Raw genomic sequence first — 19,316 nt, 5'->3', positions numbered from 1 at the left:
TTTGGACCAAAAGGTCTTTCAAGTTTTTTGACCGTCGTGCTGTGATCAAAGGGCGATCAGGTAGACACTTTCTCAAAATTGGGTCAACCATAAGGACACTCCAATGTTTCTGGAGGATTGAATGCAGATCATGCCACCGGCTGTTAAAAGTGGTAATTAGTCTGACAGGTTGTTCTGTCTGAATTTCTGTTGGTTGGGGATAGAGTAACTTCTCCCTCGGAGTTTTGAGTGCCCTTCTATAGCCCCGTTTAATGCATTTCTTACTGTAGCCTCTATTTAGAAACCGGTTAGTCAGGTCTTCAGCTTGTGATTGAAAGCTGTCTGTAGAGGAGCAAATACGTTTTGCTCTTAAAAATTGCGACGTGGGTATGCCCCTAATCGTGGCTATAGGATGGCAGGATTGGGCGTGTAGCAGAGTGTTAGTGGAGGTCTTTTTTCTATAGACATCAGTGCTGATGTCCCCATTGGGAGACGCCTGGATTCTTATGTCCAAGAACTCGACCTCACGTCCATATTTATAGGTCAGATAGATGTTTTGATTGTTCATGTTCAGCCGGCCCATAAATAGTTCCAATTGTTCAACTGAACCCTCCCAGATGAACCAGATGTCATCTATGTACCTGATCCAATTTTGGACCAGGTACACGGATTCATCTGGCTCAGTCTGGAAGATCTGACGCTCCCAGGCTCCCAAAAACAAGTTTGCATACGAGGGGGCACAAGATGCCCCCATTGCAGTCCCTTGTGTTTGCAGATATGTCTCCCCCTTGAACATAAAACAGTTATGCCTAAGAATAAGGACATGATATTAGTATGTGTATTACTTATTTTGAACATGTTTTTTTTACTAAAATGTGAATTACAATGTCTGGATACATACATTTCTTTACGTTTGTTGTATGCATTTAATAAACCAACACAATGGAAATGCATTATTTTCCATATTGGAAACTTGAAATAATTTATGTTAAAAAAACAAGTTTGATCTGATCTTGACTTTCTTTGAATTTTTCCATGAAATGGCAGAAAGGTATGACTGATGACACAAACCATGTCATTACACTGACATTATGATATATGGTTATTTTTAAATGAAATATCCAAAAAATAGGATTATGCATTTACATATGGGTCTTTACTGAATGTGTCAAAATAAATCAACATTATAAAGCAATTTTTTGCAAGTATGATTAGGCAATAAAATACATACCGTAAAGTAACCAACAAGCGTTCCTCTGGGGAGATGCTGAGACGCATACAGGTGTCCTGATGTTGCAGATGGTGACGGACAAGGGCCAGGATGGTATCAAAGGACGTTATGGTTATACGGCAGTAGCCATGGAATTTTGTTGGAAATTTTCTCATTTCACCATAGAGTGTGAAAATGTCCATGCGATTTCCGAAGCATAACCAGGGGGTGGATCCACATCCTTTTTTCCAAAGTTGGGTTATATTCTAGCATATGTCGCCTAACACCAAATCTCCTAGATATCAACTAATATAGCAAATACACTGTTGCTTCATTTGATAGAGACATTTTGGAGATTGTATAATGAGTGAAAGAGCCCAGATAAAATGAGTTTAAATAATGTCTAACCCAAAAAAACAATGATGGGAGGTAATTGACCAATTAAACACATCAGTATCTCATGATGATGCATTAAGAACGTAATTTGTAATGGAAAACGGATCGTTAAAAACGGAAGCCACACGGACACCACACGTACGTATTTGACACCAACACAGACCGTAGACACGTACACATGACAAGCATACGCCATCACACGGATGTCACACGTATCGGAGAAACGCCCATTAAAAACGGAAGACGGACCCGAAAAACGGAACGTGAGACACGTACGTTTTTTATGCGGAAGTGTGTTTTAGGCCTAAGGAAGTGTATATTGACTACTTCCATTAAAAGAATTATTACACACGACACAAAGCTGGGAAATATAAAAAAAACCTCATTTTATTTTAAATTATTAACACAAATATAAATGTCACTTGTTTGTACAACAGATTTGTGCATTAGTCCCCAATCAAAAAATAAATTTGTTTCTATGCTGTATATACACAATTTACATGACACAGAACAACCTTATCAAATTCATTTTTCAATATATTGATGATCCTTTATCAGAAAACGGGATAAGTCACAACATGGTATTAGAATATGCTGATCATGAAAGAACCCATATCTTCATTCAAGGATTGCTGTGTTCAGGATACCAACGGAGAATTTTCACTGGGCACTGGGACACCATTCATCTTTCTACTGTATTCTATCTATTCAAGTACATTATTTTTATTATAGATCTCTATAAGTGACTTCAAGATCTTCGATTTCTTTTAAAACCATTTTTTTGAATTGGTAGTATGTGGGAAAAAGAGGGCAAGTGTAGTAAATGGGACTGTCTTAATGCCAAGGAAGCTATTTCGACTTTTCAATTTCTTTGAGAGTTAAAATTTAAAAGGGAAACCCCTGTCTATTAAGGCATATGAATGTCATGGAGGAATTCTGTGGTCAGGTGAAGTGGCTGGATGTCAGCCGATCCATTATGAAAGAGGTTTTCGTTAATGAGAATTCACCGTTAAGTTAAGCCTCGTTATGAGATCCGTGTCTACGGTACGTGTGACATCCATTTTCACATGTACCGGAGACATGGACACAAGTAGACCTATTAAAATGAATGAGTCTGCGCACATGTCCATGTTTTCACAAGGATTGTGTGTCCGTTTTTCTCCGGCAGCACGGGTGTCACACAGACCGCACACTGATGTGATCTATGTGACATAAGTGTGACACATACCGGAGAAAACACAGGTCACATAAAAATGAAGAATTTTTATACTTACCTGTCTCCGGCGCTGCTGTCTCTGCCTCTGATATCTTGGCCATTCTTGGAATGTGAAGGTCAAATGTGCAAAATTGGATTAAAAGTTTATTTTTTTTTAGTCATAGGCACCATTTCATATCTAACACTAAAATAAATATGCTTAAAATAAACAAATTGAATTAGCAGCACGTTATCCAAAGTTGCAATAAATTAGTGTTCTCTTTACGTCTACAAAACACACCTTCAAAAACCACAAGAAAAGAGGACATAAACGGATATCAATTTTCACTTCACTGAGTATAGAAAAAAAGTGAGACAAGAGATGCAAAGCCACAGATAGAAGTCGACATTCAGTGCATATAGCCTTTCCCCAATGTGGTGAAGTAAGGCACAAAGGTTGCAGTTGTACATGGACTCTGGTGCTGTAGTGCTAGAAATTAGTGCCATAAAGAGTCTGTGATTGAGTATCACATTCGCACATGGAGCTCTTACTATACAAATTAATACGCTTTGCTTATAAAATACTACACAGTGTGATATTGGCTTGTGAAGCCTAGGATATGGCATTTGGTAAATAAATTGCCCCATGGCCCAGGAATTTCACTTTAATCCTCCATTTCCAGAGGTGGACATATCATTGCTGCAACCTGTGGAGGCACACAGGGCCGCAAGAGGTGAGGGGGCCCATTTCCACTTCCAAAGCAGTAAAACTTGTGCAATATGGTGAGCTATTGGACTACAAAGGGCCCATAAATTGTTCTTGCACAGGGGCCCTCTTCTGTCTATGTATCCACCATTGACCAGCACCATTGCTACAACCACCATAGCGTTCATATGGTCACTAAAACGGTTATCTCAATTCAATATAGCACTTAAATTGATACATAACAATGTTATTAGACAATAAGTGTAAAAGTACAAAAAGTGGACAAAAATGTATCATTAAAAAAATGTATTAGTATTTGTAAATTATGGCTTCTCATTGGTTACATGCTGGAGTAATACTGCATAAGTCACGCTCTACTGCATAAAGCTGAACTTTCACATAATAGACATTCCATTATTGATGATGTCAAGCAGCTTTGTCATTGATGTGTTCCAGGAATGGGTACAGTAGATATTAGGCTTAAGGCTCTTTTCACATTATAGTTCCATTGGGAACCACTGATGTCTGACATAAAAGATATACAGTATATTCTGACATTGCCCTTAATTTTGTTGTTCTGCTCCTATCTCAAAAGTAGAATAATAGATTTAAAAAGGCTAATTTGAACAGAACTTAACTTATAAAACTTTAAGCTCATTCACACAGATATATTAAAGCTTTTATGCAGGGACATAACTATAATAGGGACAGTGGTTGCAGTTGCTCCTAGGCTCTGGACTGTGAGGAAATCCAGAAGTCCCTTTGGCCTATGAGAAGACCAATGATATTTAGGGGCCTTGTTGTAGATTTTGCATTGTGGCCTATGAGCTTCAAGTTAGACCACTGTAAGGGAGAACAATAGGGCTCCCACAAAGGTACATTGTTTATCCATATATCTCTGTACTAAAAATTATAGAGGAAAACTGTGAATATTAACAAATGCTGCAGCTCCAACACATCGGGACAACATTCATTGTATAAAATTGACTTTCATAATATTAATGGTGTTGAGTCGTTTACACATTACAGGGCTGGAATAGTCCCTGCTTCAGGTTTAAAAACACTAGTTACTGATTATGGTGTTTTTGTCCTGAAGAAGGGACTATTTGGGCACCATAACATGTAGATGGCTTGAATTTTATGGAATTAACTTGGTCCCTGTGTGTTGGAATTACAGTACAGTTTAATAATCCCAGCTTTTCTCCATAATTCCTCATAGTCAGCATAACAGTCCATCTGGTCACCGGTGGGAAAAACAGCAGCAGAATCTTTGACAACTACTTATACCACGGTTATCACATGTAATAGGTGTTATGCTCTTAGCATATCCCAATCAGGTGAGCGGTGACCTGAACGGGGGCGGATTATACTCAGTCATTTCTTCATCTGACCTTGTGATCTTTCTATAGCAGTATACCTTTGTGGCATTGTTTGTTGGGAGTTATATTACAGACTTATTTTTCTATAGAAGGGAAGAATATTTCTGGCAACTACAAATATAGATTGGAATTGAGACACTTTATCACTTCTGCCTTCTAAACGGAACCAACCAGCAGGATTTTCATATATAAAGTAAAGCCAGTGCTATACTGGCACTAGGATGCTGAATGTAAGCATACCTTGTGTTCTGAGATTAGATGTTTTATTTCAGAAATATGTGCAAGTAAAGTTCCAGCAATGCACTGTTATTTGATTGACAGGTACAACAGGAGGGGAATATGTGATCCGTGTCTTGATATCTATTCCCGCCCTTGTTTGTGTGCGTTGCAATTAATATCTATGATGGCGACAGAGGGAGGAAAGCTAGGCAGGCAGACAGGGGTGGGAATAGACAGCAAGATCTAACCCACATGTTCCCTTTATGTTGCACCTGTCAACATGGTGCTAATACACCAAGCTGGCAGACTTCTATATGCCTTGGTTGAAAGATATAATATTACAGGCGATGGATACTAAATTTTGTGAAGGAACATTGATCCCGGAAACTCGTATGACTGAGTGAAGTCTGGAGGGAATTTCTCCCCTAATATTTGGCAATTAACAACTGCTTCATGGGGTTTTTGCCTTCTTTTGGATCAACAAATTAGGCTATATGTTGAAGTTGATGGACATATATCTACTTTCAACCTTAAAAACTAGGAAACAATGAATACATACAGTAGGTGCACTTTGAACGTACCGCTCTCCTGCCTCTTTGCCTATTTCTCATCCGCTGCCTGCCTCCTGTCTCTAGGTCCCTCATGTTTCAGTGACCTGTGAGTCAGAGGCAGGCAGCGGATGAGGAATAGGCAGACAGGCAGGAGAGCTGTAACTGCAGAGCCCTCCCAGTGCACTTGTAACTCATTAGCATACAATTTCACCTATGGCTTTCTTTAAAACAGCAAAACTGATTTTGACGAGGAAGGTATAGAATTACTCAGAATTAAAGGACCTCTACTTATATGTCACTTGTTTGGGCTATAAAATCCTGATGACATGTTCTCTTTAAACCTGTCATTCGTTTTTGAGCATATGAACAAATGCCACTCCCTTTTAACTGTTCCTTTGATGCATTCCACAAATGTGTCTATCAGCTACTGACTTCCCAGTTATACTCCCCAAAGTACCATTTGATATGCTACAGCATTGTATGTACGTTAGGGTGGTCCAGTCTGCTGGGCATCCTTGATGCGGTGTCTGTGCCTCCTCTCTGCTGTTACTCGCATCCTCCTGCTTTGAGTGATGTGGATGACATATCCTTCATCATCCACATAGTGAACCGAGATCTTGCGCAGTAGCCTCATTCTGTGAACAGGGTATAGAACCTCACTGCACATGCGCCGAGCGGCGTAATCACAATAACATCGCAATCACATTGCTCATAGCTTGTGCAGTGATATTCTATGCTGTGTATGCAGTAGGGCAGAGCGGAGTGCACCTGTGCGGGTTCTACGGGGCTACTGTGCAGTGATATTCTATGTCGTGTATGCAGTAGGGTAGTAGGGCAGAGCGGAGTGTGCCTGTGCGGGCTACTGCGCAGGTGCCAAATCTCAGGTTCACCATGTGGATGACAAAGGACACGTCCTCCACATCAAATCAAAGCAGGAGGAAGTAATTAGGAGCAGAGAGGAGGGACAGATGCTGCAGCTAGGATGCCCATCAGACCGGACAAACCTAATTTACTTACAGCACAGGAGCATATCAAATGGTATTTTGGGGGTATTTAGGGAAGTCAGGCTCTGATAGACACGTTTGTGGTGTGCAGTAAAGGAACCATTAAAGGTGGTGTTCATAGGCTCAAAAACTGGTGACAGGTTTCCGTTAAGTTAAGAGTAATATTGGCAATAAACACTTGACAAATTGCTCATGTATATTAATATAATATGTAGTCCCTGGTCACATTTTACATTAGGAAATGTTAGGTGGTAAGAATAATTTGAATTCGTGTCAATCATCCTTCCTTTTTTTGGAGCTTTGCATGTAAGAGTTATAGAAGAAGCTACAGAAAAGGATCAGGTAACTTGTATACATTATTGTAGACCAGAAAATGTTCTCCATAGTACTTGAGCATGTCCCTGTCCCGCTCTGCATCCACTTATATACCAGGACATTGACGAAAGTGCCCATTACCATTTGCAAGATCTGAGTGATTGTGATGAACATGGCACATGAACGTGGCACTTGAATTTTTGCAGCACGTAGAGTGTAATAAGAGTACATGAAGGCATGGACAGTGAAGTTCATGGTCATGAACCATCCTCCTCCGGAGACTGTATCCTTATATGTGAACCATGTGTAGAGCAGCACTGTGATGTGATGGTACCAGTGAAGGAAGATCAGCTTTTGCTTGCGCAGAACAATGAACAAAGTGTCACCTGTAAAGAAACATAGAGAAGGTCTTTAATGTAGGTCCTTGGTATAAAATATATTATATAACACATTCACATTTCATTCCATTTACTATGCTTGCAGGGCAGTCTGTAAAATAGCAGCATGAAATGTAATAATGGACATGTCATACTTGGTGAAAGAATTATAGTGGAGGTATCACCTGATAATTATACCCCAGTTTCTATTTAACTGCTTAGACCATATTTGCAGGATTAGCTGATATATACAATGACCAGCCAGAATGTTAAAACCAAACTGAAGAAGTAAACACCATTTATAATCTCATGAAAACTTCTTCCAGTCATGGGGTGTGATGTTGTCACAGTTCCGCTGTGCGGAGCATCTTGTACTCTGTTATGTTCTGCCATGCTCTTCTGCAGAGCTAGTACTTGCTTGTTATGTCGTGCAGAGTGTTTTGCAGGTTTAGATGCTCTGCTGTTTGTCTTGAGCTCCTGTGGATGGGTTGTTTCTCAGCACTGGGTCCTACACTGGTGCTGGGAGGGGCTTTGACAGATTCTCCTTGTTGGGCGTGATTGCTCTGCTTCATTAGGAAGCATGCTCCCCCGGAACGTCGCCAGTCGTATTTCCTGGTTCCACAGCAGGTGCTCTTGGCTTATGTACAGATATCTGATCTTGGCTTCTTGACCCTGGACAGTAATTGACTTTGCTCTGCCCGCCCCCCCTGAATTTGTCATTACTTCCTGGATTCTAACCTTGGACATTCTCCTGACCACGTCTCCTCCTGCTCCCTGTAACCTATACTCTCCTGGTATCCTTCCTGACCTTTGGCCTGTATTTTAATATCGTCTCTGCCTGCTCCCTGTGTCCTGTCGTTTTCTCTTGGTTCCTGATCCTGGCTTGTTTGACTACCTCTCGGTTCACACTGCATGCAAGTAGTATCTAGCGCCACCTAGTGACTTGCATCACACTACGCCACATAGTGTTGAGCATCACAGATGTATTAGGAAGTAAGTGAGTGAAAGTCAGTTCTCGAAGATTATGAGTGACTTTAAGAAGGGACAAATTGTGATGGCTAAACCACTGGATGAGAATATTTTCAAGTCGGCTCTAGGCCTTTCACGTATGCCATGGTCATTAGCTACTAAATATGCATAGAGAGTCATGGCTGCCCAAAGCATATTAATGTATTTGGAGAGCTAAAGCTGTATCAGTCCAGTTATGCTGAAGAGCTACTATAGCACAAAGTGCTTTGATATACATATAGTATTATTATTATTTATTTATAGAGCACCATTGATTCTATGGTGCTGTACATGAGAGGGGGTTACATACAGAGTACATCTACAAGTTACAATAGACAGACTAGTACAGAGGGAAGAGGGCCCTGCCCTTGCGGGTTCACATTCTAAAGGGTTTTGGGGAGGAGACAGTAGGTGGGGTGTAGGTAGGCCGGCAGCTCCGCACGGTGGTGGGGTGGCGGCTCTGCAGGGTGGTGGGGCGGCAGCTCTGCAGGGTGGTGGGGCGGCAGCTCCGCAAGGTGGTGGGGTCATTGAAGATTATAGGCAGTTCTGAACAGATGAGTTTTCAAGTCCCGTTTGAAGTTTGCAAGTGTTGTAGATTGTCTGACGTGTTGAGGCAGCGAGTTCCAGGAGACTGGGGATGCTCGGGAGAAGTCTTGGAGTCGGTTGCGTGAGGAACGAATGAGAGAGGAGGAGAGAAGGAGATCTTGGGAGGACCGGAGATTATGTTTTGGAGTATAGCGAGAGATTAGTTCAGAGATATACGTTGGAGATAGATTATGGATGGCTTTGTAGGTCAGTGTTGGTAGTTTGAATTGGATACGATAGAAGATTGGGAGCCAATGGAGGGATTTGCAGAGAGGAGAAGTGGGGTGGTATTGAGGAGAGAGGTGGATCATTCGGGCAGCAGAGTTAAGGATGGACTGGAGAGGGGCGATCGTGTAAGCAGGGAGACCACAGAGGAGGATGTTGCAGTAGTCGAGGCGGGAGATTATACTGTAATTGTACATCAAAACCCCTGTTTGCGCCTCGCTAAAAATAGATCAGATCTGCTTAAAGGCTTATTGTTAAAAAAGTAAATTATCCCTTATCCTAGAACACCCCATCCTGTATAAAACAGAGGTGCACATGCGCAGCCTCTCCACCATTCATTGTCTGTGGGATTGCCTCAAAAAGACGAGCCCTGTACTCGGCAGTGCAAAAGACTATGAATGTAGCAGAGGCCGTGCATGAGGACCTCTGCTCCAATCAGAACATAGTTGAAGATTCTGGTTCCTGGGTTCAAAAGCTTGGTTCTCAGAATCGCTGGGGTTCCCAGCATTCGGACCCACAGCAATCAGCAAGGTATAACTTACTTTTGGGGAAAACCTCTTTTAGTATTTCCAATAATATAGTGAAATCACAATTGTGTACAATAAAAATTTTTTAAATGTCTACTGTACACAAAGATGGAAGAGGTAAGAAAAGCTTTTTTAAATACAATTTTTTTTCCCTATTTTCCCCTAGATCAACGCCAGTTTTGATAAGAGCAGTGGTTTTGAGTGACTGGTTCTTCTGCATTCCACAGAAACAGGTTTCCCATGATATAGCAGTTTGCTTCCTCAGGCATCAAATGATATAACGCTTTCTGTCTTCAGTACAAATACTGTAGTGTAATCTCTTCCAAAGCTCCTAACTATAGTCAGGGTGGTGACCTTTGTGGCTACTATGACCATGGCATATTTTTCCTTCACATTTGACCTATGTAAGGAAGGAATGTGACTAATATAGCTTGCATACCCCCATTGTACATAGCCTTGAGAATACTGTGCAGTCACCAGCATAAAAGCCGGGAGTGGTGGTTCACCAAAGTTCAGCATGTATAGGCACAGACATACTAGCATTTCCATCTGCATATATCTTTTCATTGAAAAAAGATTTGCTTGATTAAAAGAAGGTCTGATGGACTGAGAGAGTTAATTCTAATGCTGACATTGACTTACCAAGCTCAGGAACTTTACTAACGACAAACGCATATGCCCAAAATTTGCTTACAGGTGCATTATAAAATCCACGGTCACAAATCGATTGCTTGAAACCATTGGAGAGGAGTATGTTAAACATGTACCAGCCAGTGCGGACCGCCCCAATGATGCTGAAAACAGAATAGAAATAGCGAGAGTTACATCAACCATTCAGATTTGTTCACCTACTGTATAACAAAGTTTATTATTAAGCTTTAAGGGAACCTGTCACCAGATTTGTCCCCTATAAACTATGGCCACCACACTAAGCCTCCTATCATCTTGGGATCACCATCCTCCTTCCCTGCTCCATGTGGATGATGCATCCTACGTCATCCACACAGTGTCCTCCTTTGCACTCCTGCGCAAACGCACTTGTCTCTGCTGAGGGCTGATCAAAGTATTGTAGTGCACATATGCCGGCGTTCTTTGACCTTTCAAGCATTTTAAGATATTTGTGCAATATAATGGATGGAGTCGTTATCTCGTGAGCATTACATCATACTGTATGAAGGTAATACTGATTGTGAGGAGTTAACAGTACTTATTCCTCAGATACCATTGCTACAAAAGACTTCACCATCATTGTTGCAAACAACATATGTTGTACTGTAGAATGGAGAACACTACTGAATTATTTACTTGTTTCTTTCATCTGAGAGCACTACTGTAAAACAATAAATTGTGAAACAAAATGTGCAGAGAACAGTCATGATACAGAACGACATTCTCAAATAACACAAGCATTTTTTGGGAATGACTTGAAGTAGACTGCCAGGCTTCTACTGTGCCTCTGTCCTCCTTTAATTATCTACTGAATTTTCAAATTCTGATTAAGATTAAATTGTTCACAAAAATCTTACATAACACAAAAAATGAAGCATACTGTTACACTTGCCAAGGTTGCGGCAAGCAAGAGTAGACCCATTGGACCACAGGGGGGACCCGGGCTTACCTTGACACGGGACGGGCTTATCTAAGTGCCTACCGGGTATACACCAGAGCCCCAGATGGTGAGGATGGACTTTGCTGTTGGTAGATGCCAGGTGACACTCCCAGGGCAGTGTCCGGGACTGTGGTAGCTGATCCCCAAGTCAGGGATGGGCTCACGTACGGACAGGTAGAGTCTCTAGTGCAGGCAGTGCAGATGGGATGGGTGATGCAGACAGGATGGCTGGTGCAGGCAGGTACGGAGGATACAGTAGATACAAGGAGATAGGTGCGGGTTAACGGGTACAGGTAACGGCACGGGATCAACAGAACCTGACAACTAGCTAGCAAGAGAGTAACTGACTAACTAAACATATTGCACAGGCACATTCCCTAAGGGGAGGATGCTTATGTACCTAGTGCCTCTCAGCCATAGGCAGAGAGGCACTTATGGGAAATTGTGTGCTCACCTTTTAAGAGGGAAGGAGTGTGCACGCCCCAAGCACACTCATGGGAAACCTGTGTGTGGCGCCCTGGACTAGCCAGGTCGTCACAGGTAACATACATACACCCCCACCCCCACTAGACAGCAACATTAGCCAAACACAAAACCCTTGTTGCCTCCCTCCAGGGTCTGATGTCCACACCAGGTAGGGCGGAGCCAAGCGGTTGGCCCCACCCACCAAGGAGTTCACAGGCCTGGAGGCGGGAAAAGTGACAGTTTAGTCCAGGAGGTAGAAGTGAGAGGAGTGAAGTGGAGAGTGTCTGGGTTTGTGGCCCAGGCACTGACAACAAAGTTGGCAGATGGTGGTGGCTGTCTGCAGGAGTGGTGAATCAACGCGGAACCGTAGGACCGGGGTCGGGCGGTGGCCCGCCGGTACCGACCGGGGAGCGAAGTGAAGCCAGCACACACAGGCAGGGCCATCGATCCCCGACTAGGCTTGGAGTCGCCGTCAACAGTCAAATCCGAGTGTGACAGGAACCCCAGGGGTTTCCTAACAGCCAAAGACCCATTAGAAGGCAACCGTCCGCACCGTGAGGGTCTACAGCTACCGCCTAAGGCTAGAGACCCAAGGGCCAGTGCCTGCGGGCAAACGGGCTCCTCCGGCATGCATACACCGGGGAGCGGACTACCGTTGGGGACCCATCGTAGTCAAACAGTACACAAAAGTGCAGGGAAAGACAGCCGCCATCACCTGTCCGGGGAGAGACACTGCAGCCGGCTGCGGGACCCATCCATCCAGCCGTTTGATTTACCGACGATTTTGTGCATCTCTTACTGAGTGAGTACACCCGTGCCATCCGGCACCGTGCCGCGCTGTCCCTGCAACCCTGCACCTCACCAACCCTGCCTCCCCGTCACATCATCGGGCCCAGGGACCACCAACCCCTACCCACGGAGGGGGGAAAACAACATCCCAGCTGCTCCCTACCATCGCTCCCGGGATCCCCGTAACCAGCAGCGGTGGTGCCCATCTTCACCACAACCCGTGGGTGGCGTCACGGACTAAATCCCCAAACAAACCAACCCCCCTTTTCACTCACGGGCGAGGAGCGCCGCTCGAGTCCCCGGATCCGGCCCACCGCTCGAGCCACCAAGCAGTAGCCGCAGCAGCGCCAGACCCGAGCGTTAGCGAGCGCAGCGGCGGCGTCCTCCCCGCCCGCGACATGTGCGGTGTGCACAGGCCCCAGGAGCAGGAGGTAGCAAGAGAGCATGTGGGCGACTGTGGAGAGGGAAAGAGGCACACAGATGGCCACGGTGATCAGTATGTCAAAGTCACTGCTGCAGGGGAGAGGCAGGATAGCGCATTGAAGCCAGCAGTACACATGCTCTATTGGACTCCATAGGTAAAGAGGTAGTTTCCCCATATACAGTATGTATTGAATATGTCCGCACATATGCAGCCCAACTGAAGCTATACGGCAGTGCATGAAAATTTTGCAGCTCTGTACTAACTTAAAAGTAGGGCTTTTGTAAAAAACAAAAATCACTATTTTTGCCCTGCAACCAACTAAATCCAAAGAAGATCTCTAGAAATTAGTATATATTTAGTCAAAAGGGTCCTAGGACAGTAACGACAGTTCCATAATATGCTGTATATACTACAAGCCTCTCATAGACATGGCCTTGCAGGAAGTACCATCATTAAATTGTAATACTGTAAATAATCATGAAAAATAATATTTAAAGAAGAGTTCACCTGAATATTGCAAGAGCGAAAGACCAAAGGACAAGAGGCCGCCGCAGTTCAAACCGTTTCCTTTCTTTCATAAAATGCTGGCCTCCAAATATCAGAGCGGCGTATAGAAGTGAGAAAAAGATGGACTTACTCCTGAAATGAGAAGAAGCATGGTTACAGTTGTCAAAGCAAGAATTGAATCAAAATACAATTCATACATCAAAAGCAGCAAAAAGGTAACCTGGACACATAGAAATTATAATAGTAAAGCAGAGCGTGTTCGACTCAATCTCCAGCACAACATACTGGATTGAAGGATAGTTTTAAACATGGAGCAAACTGTTAGGCCCTGTGCGCACGTGAATTGCTGCAGAAAATGTTCAGAGCCTTTCTGCAGTCATTCCCCAGCAAAACCTATGGTAAAACAAATGGTGTACGCACACTGCGTTTTTTTCCCCTACAGGTTTTGCTGCAGAATTTCTGCAGCAAAAAGAATGAGCATGTCACTTCTTTTCTGCAGGTACCTGCGGTTTTTGTCATAGATAATGGTAAACAACCGCAGAGACCAACCCACGGAAAAAACGCGGCAAAACCGCGGCAAAAACGCAGGTGCGGTAAGTGCGGTATTCTGCCAGAGGGTGCGGATATTTCTTAAGAAAGGTCCATTTTCTAGTGCGCGCATAGCCTAAAGGCCCCGTTACACGCAACAACATCGCTAACAAGATGTCGTTGGGGGTCCCAGAATTCGTGACGCACATCCGTCCTCGTTAGCGACGTTGTTACGCGTGACACATACGAACGACCGCTTACGATCAAAAATACTCACCTTATCGTTGATCGTTGACACGTCATTCTAATCCCAAATATCGTTGATGGTGCTGGATGCAGGTTGTTCATCGTTCCTGAGGCAGCACACATCGCTACGTGTGACACCCCAGGAACGACGAACAACACCTTACCTGCGTCCTCCGGCAACGAGGTGGGTGTCACATTCTTTCGGCTGCTCTCCGCCCCTCCGCTTCTTTTGGACGCCTGCCGTATGACGTCGCTGTGACGCCGCACGAACCGCCCCCTTAGAAAGGAGGCGGTTCGCCGGCCACAGCGACGCCGCTAGGCAGGAAAGTCCATGTGATGGGGACTAACGATATTGTGCGCCGGGGCAGCGATTTGCCCGTGAAGCACAAACAACGGGGGCAGGTGCTTTCACCAGCAACATCGCTAGCGATCCCGCTGCATGTAAAGCCCCCTTTAGGCTATGTCCACACGCTGCGGATTTACCACAGATTTTGCCACGGATTTGCTGCAGAAAATGTGTCTAACATTGCTGCAGTCATTCCCCAATGATTCCCCAATCCTAGGGGTTTTAAAATGCTGTGCACACATTGCGTTTTTTATATCCGCGGATTTACCCGCGGATTTTCCGCTGCGGAATTAATGAGCATGTCACTTCTTTTCTGCAGGTACCTACAGTTTTTGCCATAGATAATGGTACAAATCCCCAGGGACCAACCTGCAGAAAATCCGCGGTAAAACCGCATGCGGATTTCATTGCGGTTTTTTAAAACGGGTGCGGGATTCTTTAAGAGGGTCCGAATTTTCCTTAAGAAAAAGTCACTGTCTAGTGCGCACATGGCCTTAGGGTGCGACCGCACTTTGTTTTTTACCTGCTTTTTATGTGCTTTTTTGCTGCTTTTTCAACTACAGCGTTTAATGCCAAAATGGATGTGTTCTGCTTTTCAAGCAAAGTCTATGGGAATTTGGGTTTCTAGACCGCACTATGCAGTTCAAACTGCAGCTTTTTTGTTGCAGAACTTTGGTCAAAAACTCAGCTTTGCAGTGCAAAACCCAAATGGCAAAAACAATTAAAAAATATTTACAAAGAGATAAATATGAGCTAGAACACAGTGGGGCCACTTTGGGGAAGTAAAAATGGGTGACAAGTTCCCTTTAATATAATCTATTTCACTTACCTAGAATATATGGATTAATTATGTATGCAGAATTATAATCCTAACAGATAATTTGTCTGCAGACTAAAGATAGTATGAAAAAACAAAACAAAATAAAGAAACCTGATAATTATTTGGGAGTATCCGTGAGAATGCGCAATTAGAAGACCACAAGCAAAATGCAGCTCAGATGAGGTGTGGGTGTGAGACTATTCAATTGTATCGGACCAGGAAGGAACACCTATAAGAAAAAGCCTAAGGCTATGTGCGCACGTAGCGTTCTGTCCCTGCAGAAATTTCTGCAGCGATTTTAACAGCACATGTGCGCTTCAAATCACTGCAGAAACAGTCCATAATGAAAAAAAAAAAGGTGATTCCATGCGCTCTGAGTGCAGCCCCTACCATAGACAGAGCGGGGACTGCATGGGGAGCGCACGGAATAAGTGACATGTCACTTCTTAGAACGCGCGCTTCGGGCAGCAGCCGAAGCGCTGCGCTCTAATACGCCACGTGCGCACGTCTCCTGCATAATATTCATAGATTATGCTGGGGACGCAGGACGCATGCAGTTACGCTGCGGTGCAGATCGCAGCGTAATTGCATGCAAATACGCAACATGCGCACATAGCCTAAGAGTCTATCTTTATTATATATATATATATGTATACACACAAACACACACACACAGTACAGACCAAAAGTTTGGACACACTTTCTCACTAAAAGAGTTTTCTTTATTTTCATGACTCTGAAAATAGTAGATTCACATTGAAGGCATCAAAACTGTGAATTAACTCATGTGGAATGAAATACTTAACAAAAAAGTGTAAAACAACTAAAAATATGTCTTATATTCTAGGTTCTTCAAAGTAGCCACCTTTTGCTTTGATTACTGCTTTGCACACTCTTGGTATTCTCTTGATGAGCTTCATGAGGTACTCACCGGAAATGGTCTTCCAACAGTCTTGAAGGAGTTCCCAGAGATCCTTAGCACTTGTTGGCCATTTTGCCTTCACTCTGTGGTCTAGCTCACCCCAAACCATCTCGATTGGGTTCAGGTCTGGTGACTATGGAGCCCAGGTAATCTGGCGTAGCACCCCATCACTCTCCTTCTTAGTCAAATAGCCCTTACACAGCCTAGAGGTGTGTTTGGGGTCATTGTCCTGTTGAAAAATAAATGATGGTCCAACTAAACGCAAACCGGATGGAATAGCATGCCGCTGCAAGATGCTGTGGTAGCCATGCTGGTTCTGTATGCCTTCAATTTTGAATAAATTCCCAACAGTGTCACCAGCAAAGCACCCCCACACCATCACACCTCCTCCTCCATTGTTCACTGTGAGAACCAGGCATGTAGAGTCCATCCGTTCACTTTTTCTGAGTCACACAAAGACACTGTGGTTGGATCCAAAGATCTCAAATTTAGACTCATCAGACCAAAGCACAGATTTCCACTGGTCTAATGTCCATTCCTTGTGTTCTTTAGCCCAAACAAATCTCTTCTTCTTGTTGCCTGTCCTTAGCAGTGGTTTCCTAGCAGCTATTTTACCATGACGGCCTGCTGCCCAAAGTCTCCTCTTAACAGTTCTTCTAGAGATGTGTCCTAGAACTCTCTGTGGCATTGATCTGATCTCTAATCTAAGCTGCTGTTATCCTGCGATTTCAGAGGCTGGTGACTCGGATAAACATATCCTCCGCTGCAGAGGTGACTCTTGGTCTTCCTTTCCTGGGGCGGTACTCATGTGAGCCAGTTTCTTTGTAGTGTTTGATGGTTTTTGCCACTGCACTTGGAGACACTTTCAAAGTTTTCCCAATTTTTCGGACTGACTGACCTTCATTTCTTAAAGTAATGATGGCCACTCGTTTTTCTTTACTTAGCTGCTTTTTTCTTGCCATAATACAAATTCTAACAGTCTATTCAGTAGGACTATCAGCTGTGTATCCACCAGACTTCTGCACAACGCAACTGATGGTCCCAACCCCATTTATAAGGCAAGAAATCCCACTTATTAAACCTGACAGGGCACACCTGTGACGTAAATTTACGGTGACTACCTCTTGAAGCTCATCAAGAGAATGCCAAGAGTGTGCAAAGCAGTAATCAAAACAAAAGGTGGCTACTTTGAAGAACCTAGAATATAAGACATATTTTCAGTTGTTTCTCACTTTTTTGTATTTCATTCCACACTTTATATACTGTGTGTGTGTGTATATATATATATATATATATATATACTGTATGTATGTATGTATATATATATATATATATATATATATATATATATATACACACACCCTGTGTCCCCTAAAATAAAACATCCCCTAAAAATAAGACCTAGTAGAGGTTTTGCTGAATTGCTAAATATAAGGCCTCCCTTGAAAGTAAGACCTAGCAAAGTTTTTGTTTGGAAGCATGCCCGCCGAACAGAACACCAGAACACCAGGGCATGTTGTACATGGAAATAATGGCAGTAACAAGAAATTCTTGATATGATTCACAGTTTGACTGTTTATGCTGGTTTGTGATGAAAACTACTGTACAGTATATAAGAAATGTTCATTTTTTTGTTCAACAATAAATATGAATTCTTCTTCATGGAAAAATAAGACATCCCCTGAAAACAAGACCTAGCGCATCTTTGGGAGAAAAAATTAATATAAGACACTGTCTTATTTTCAGGGAAACACGGTATATATATATATATATATATATATATATATATATATAATTTCTTTATGTAATTAGTAAAATGTCTCAATTCAAGCCGAAGGAGCAGATTCAAAAGAAAGAAAAGGCATTAAAGGGAATCTGTCACCATGGTTTGATACCTAATCTGGGAGCCGCATGATGTAGGGACAGAGTCACTGATTCCCATGGTGTGTCACTTACTGGGCTGCTAAGTGTAGATTTTATAAGATCATTGTACCCATGTGACCAGAAGGGGTGGGGCCTCAGCCAACAGAAAAATGTTGTTTCCTGGTATCAGCTTTGTTGGCTGAGGCCCCGCCCCTTCTGGTCACATGGGGATGTGTGCCGCCCCTGCAGTGGTTGAACCGCTTGGATCCGGGGGTTGCTGCTGAGGCTTGAGAGTCTTCGGACCCAGGGGCTCACGGCCACTTCAAATGAAAAGGGGGTGTTTACAGGGGATAAGAGTTTGTGACGCCACCCGTGGTTCGTGGTAAAGGGAGTACCGCTACTGCTGATGGGAGTACCCAGGGGAGATGGAGTGGGGCAGCCAGATGACGTTCCCTCCACGGGTAGGGGAGGCCCCGGGACTCTGGATGGTGGACGTGTAGGGGAGCATGGTGCAGATTGGAAGCAGGGGAGGACAGCGTACTCACTCAGGCAGTGTTGGTAGTGCTGCGACTGCAAAGCAGACTCTGACACAAAGGTAAACCAAGTCTCTGGGTGCCGATGCCACTTCAGGGGAGCTCATCCGGGAGTCTGCTCCCTTTGGTTTTGCTGATGGTCTGTACCTTGCCTCCATGCACTGTATTTTAGTGTCTGTTGTGACCCCTATGCTTGAAGCTGTTGGGGCCCCGCTCCCCACTGTTAGGTAGTGAAGCTGTGCTCTCGATGGCTGACACTTGGGATTTCAGTGAACCGGATAAGCTGGAAAGCCCTATCCCCCTCGTTGTGTTGATACCTTCAATCTCTGAGCTCTTGGGGAAAGTCCATAAAGAAACTATCCTCCACAGGTTAATTATCCGGTTGCGTGAATCTACTCCTGATCTAGGGTCCAGTACCCCGCCATGCTCGGTCGGTCCGGTTCCCCAAAACTAAGCCTGGCACCTTTTTCCAATACCCTGCGACTGGGTCTCCGACTCCTCCATTCACAGACCACAGTCTGCGACCTAGCCAAAAGTCCCCAGGGAGCTCCAACTCCCAGCTCCTCACTCTTTGGGAGCTACAAATGA

The 19,316-nt window shown here is 43.8% G+C and overlaps 1 protein-coding gene across 1 annotated transcript in view; it reads right to left on the bottom strand.

Annotated features, from left to right (window-relative positions):
* Window positions 1-1,947: 1,947 nt before the first annotated feature.
* Window positions 1,948-19,316, bottom strand: part of ELOVL3 (ELOVL fatty acid elongase 3) — a 36,259-nt gene continuing 18,890 nt past the window's right edge. The window contains exons 2-4 of the mRNA XM_075348879.1: window positions 13,471-13,602; window positions 10,319-10,470; window positions 1,948-7,340 (exon numbers count right to left, since the gene is read on the bottom strand). Coding sequence (XP_075204994.1) covers window positions 6,913-7,340; window positions 10,319-10,470; window positions 13,471-13,602 — 712 coding nt within the window. The 3' untranslated portion in view covers window positions 1,948-6,912. The remainder of the gene's footprint in view (window positions 7,341-10,318; window positions 10,471-13,470; window positions 13,603-19,316) is intronic.

Source organism: Anomaloglossus baeobatrachus, chromosome 5 (genome assembly GCF_048569485.1).
Source record: "Anomaloglossus baeobatrachus isolate aAnoBae1 chromosome 5, aAnoBae1.hap1, whole genome shotgun sequence".
Lineage (NCBI taxonomy): Eukaryota > Metazoa > Chordata > Amphibia > Anura > Aromobatidae > Anomaloglossus > Anomaloglossus baeobatrachus.
Note: the sequence above shows the minus strand (reverse complement) of the source record. Positions and strands in the feature narration are given on the sequence as shown.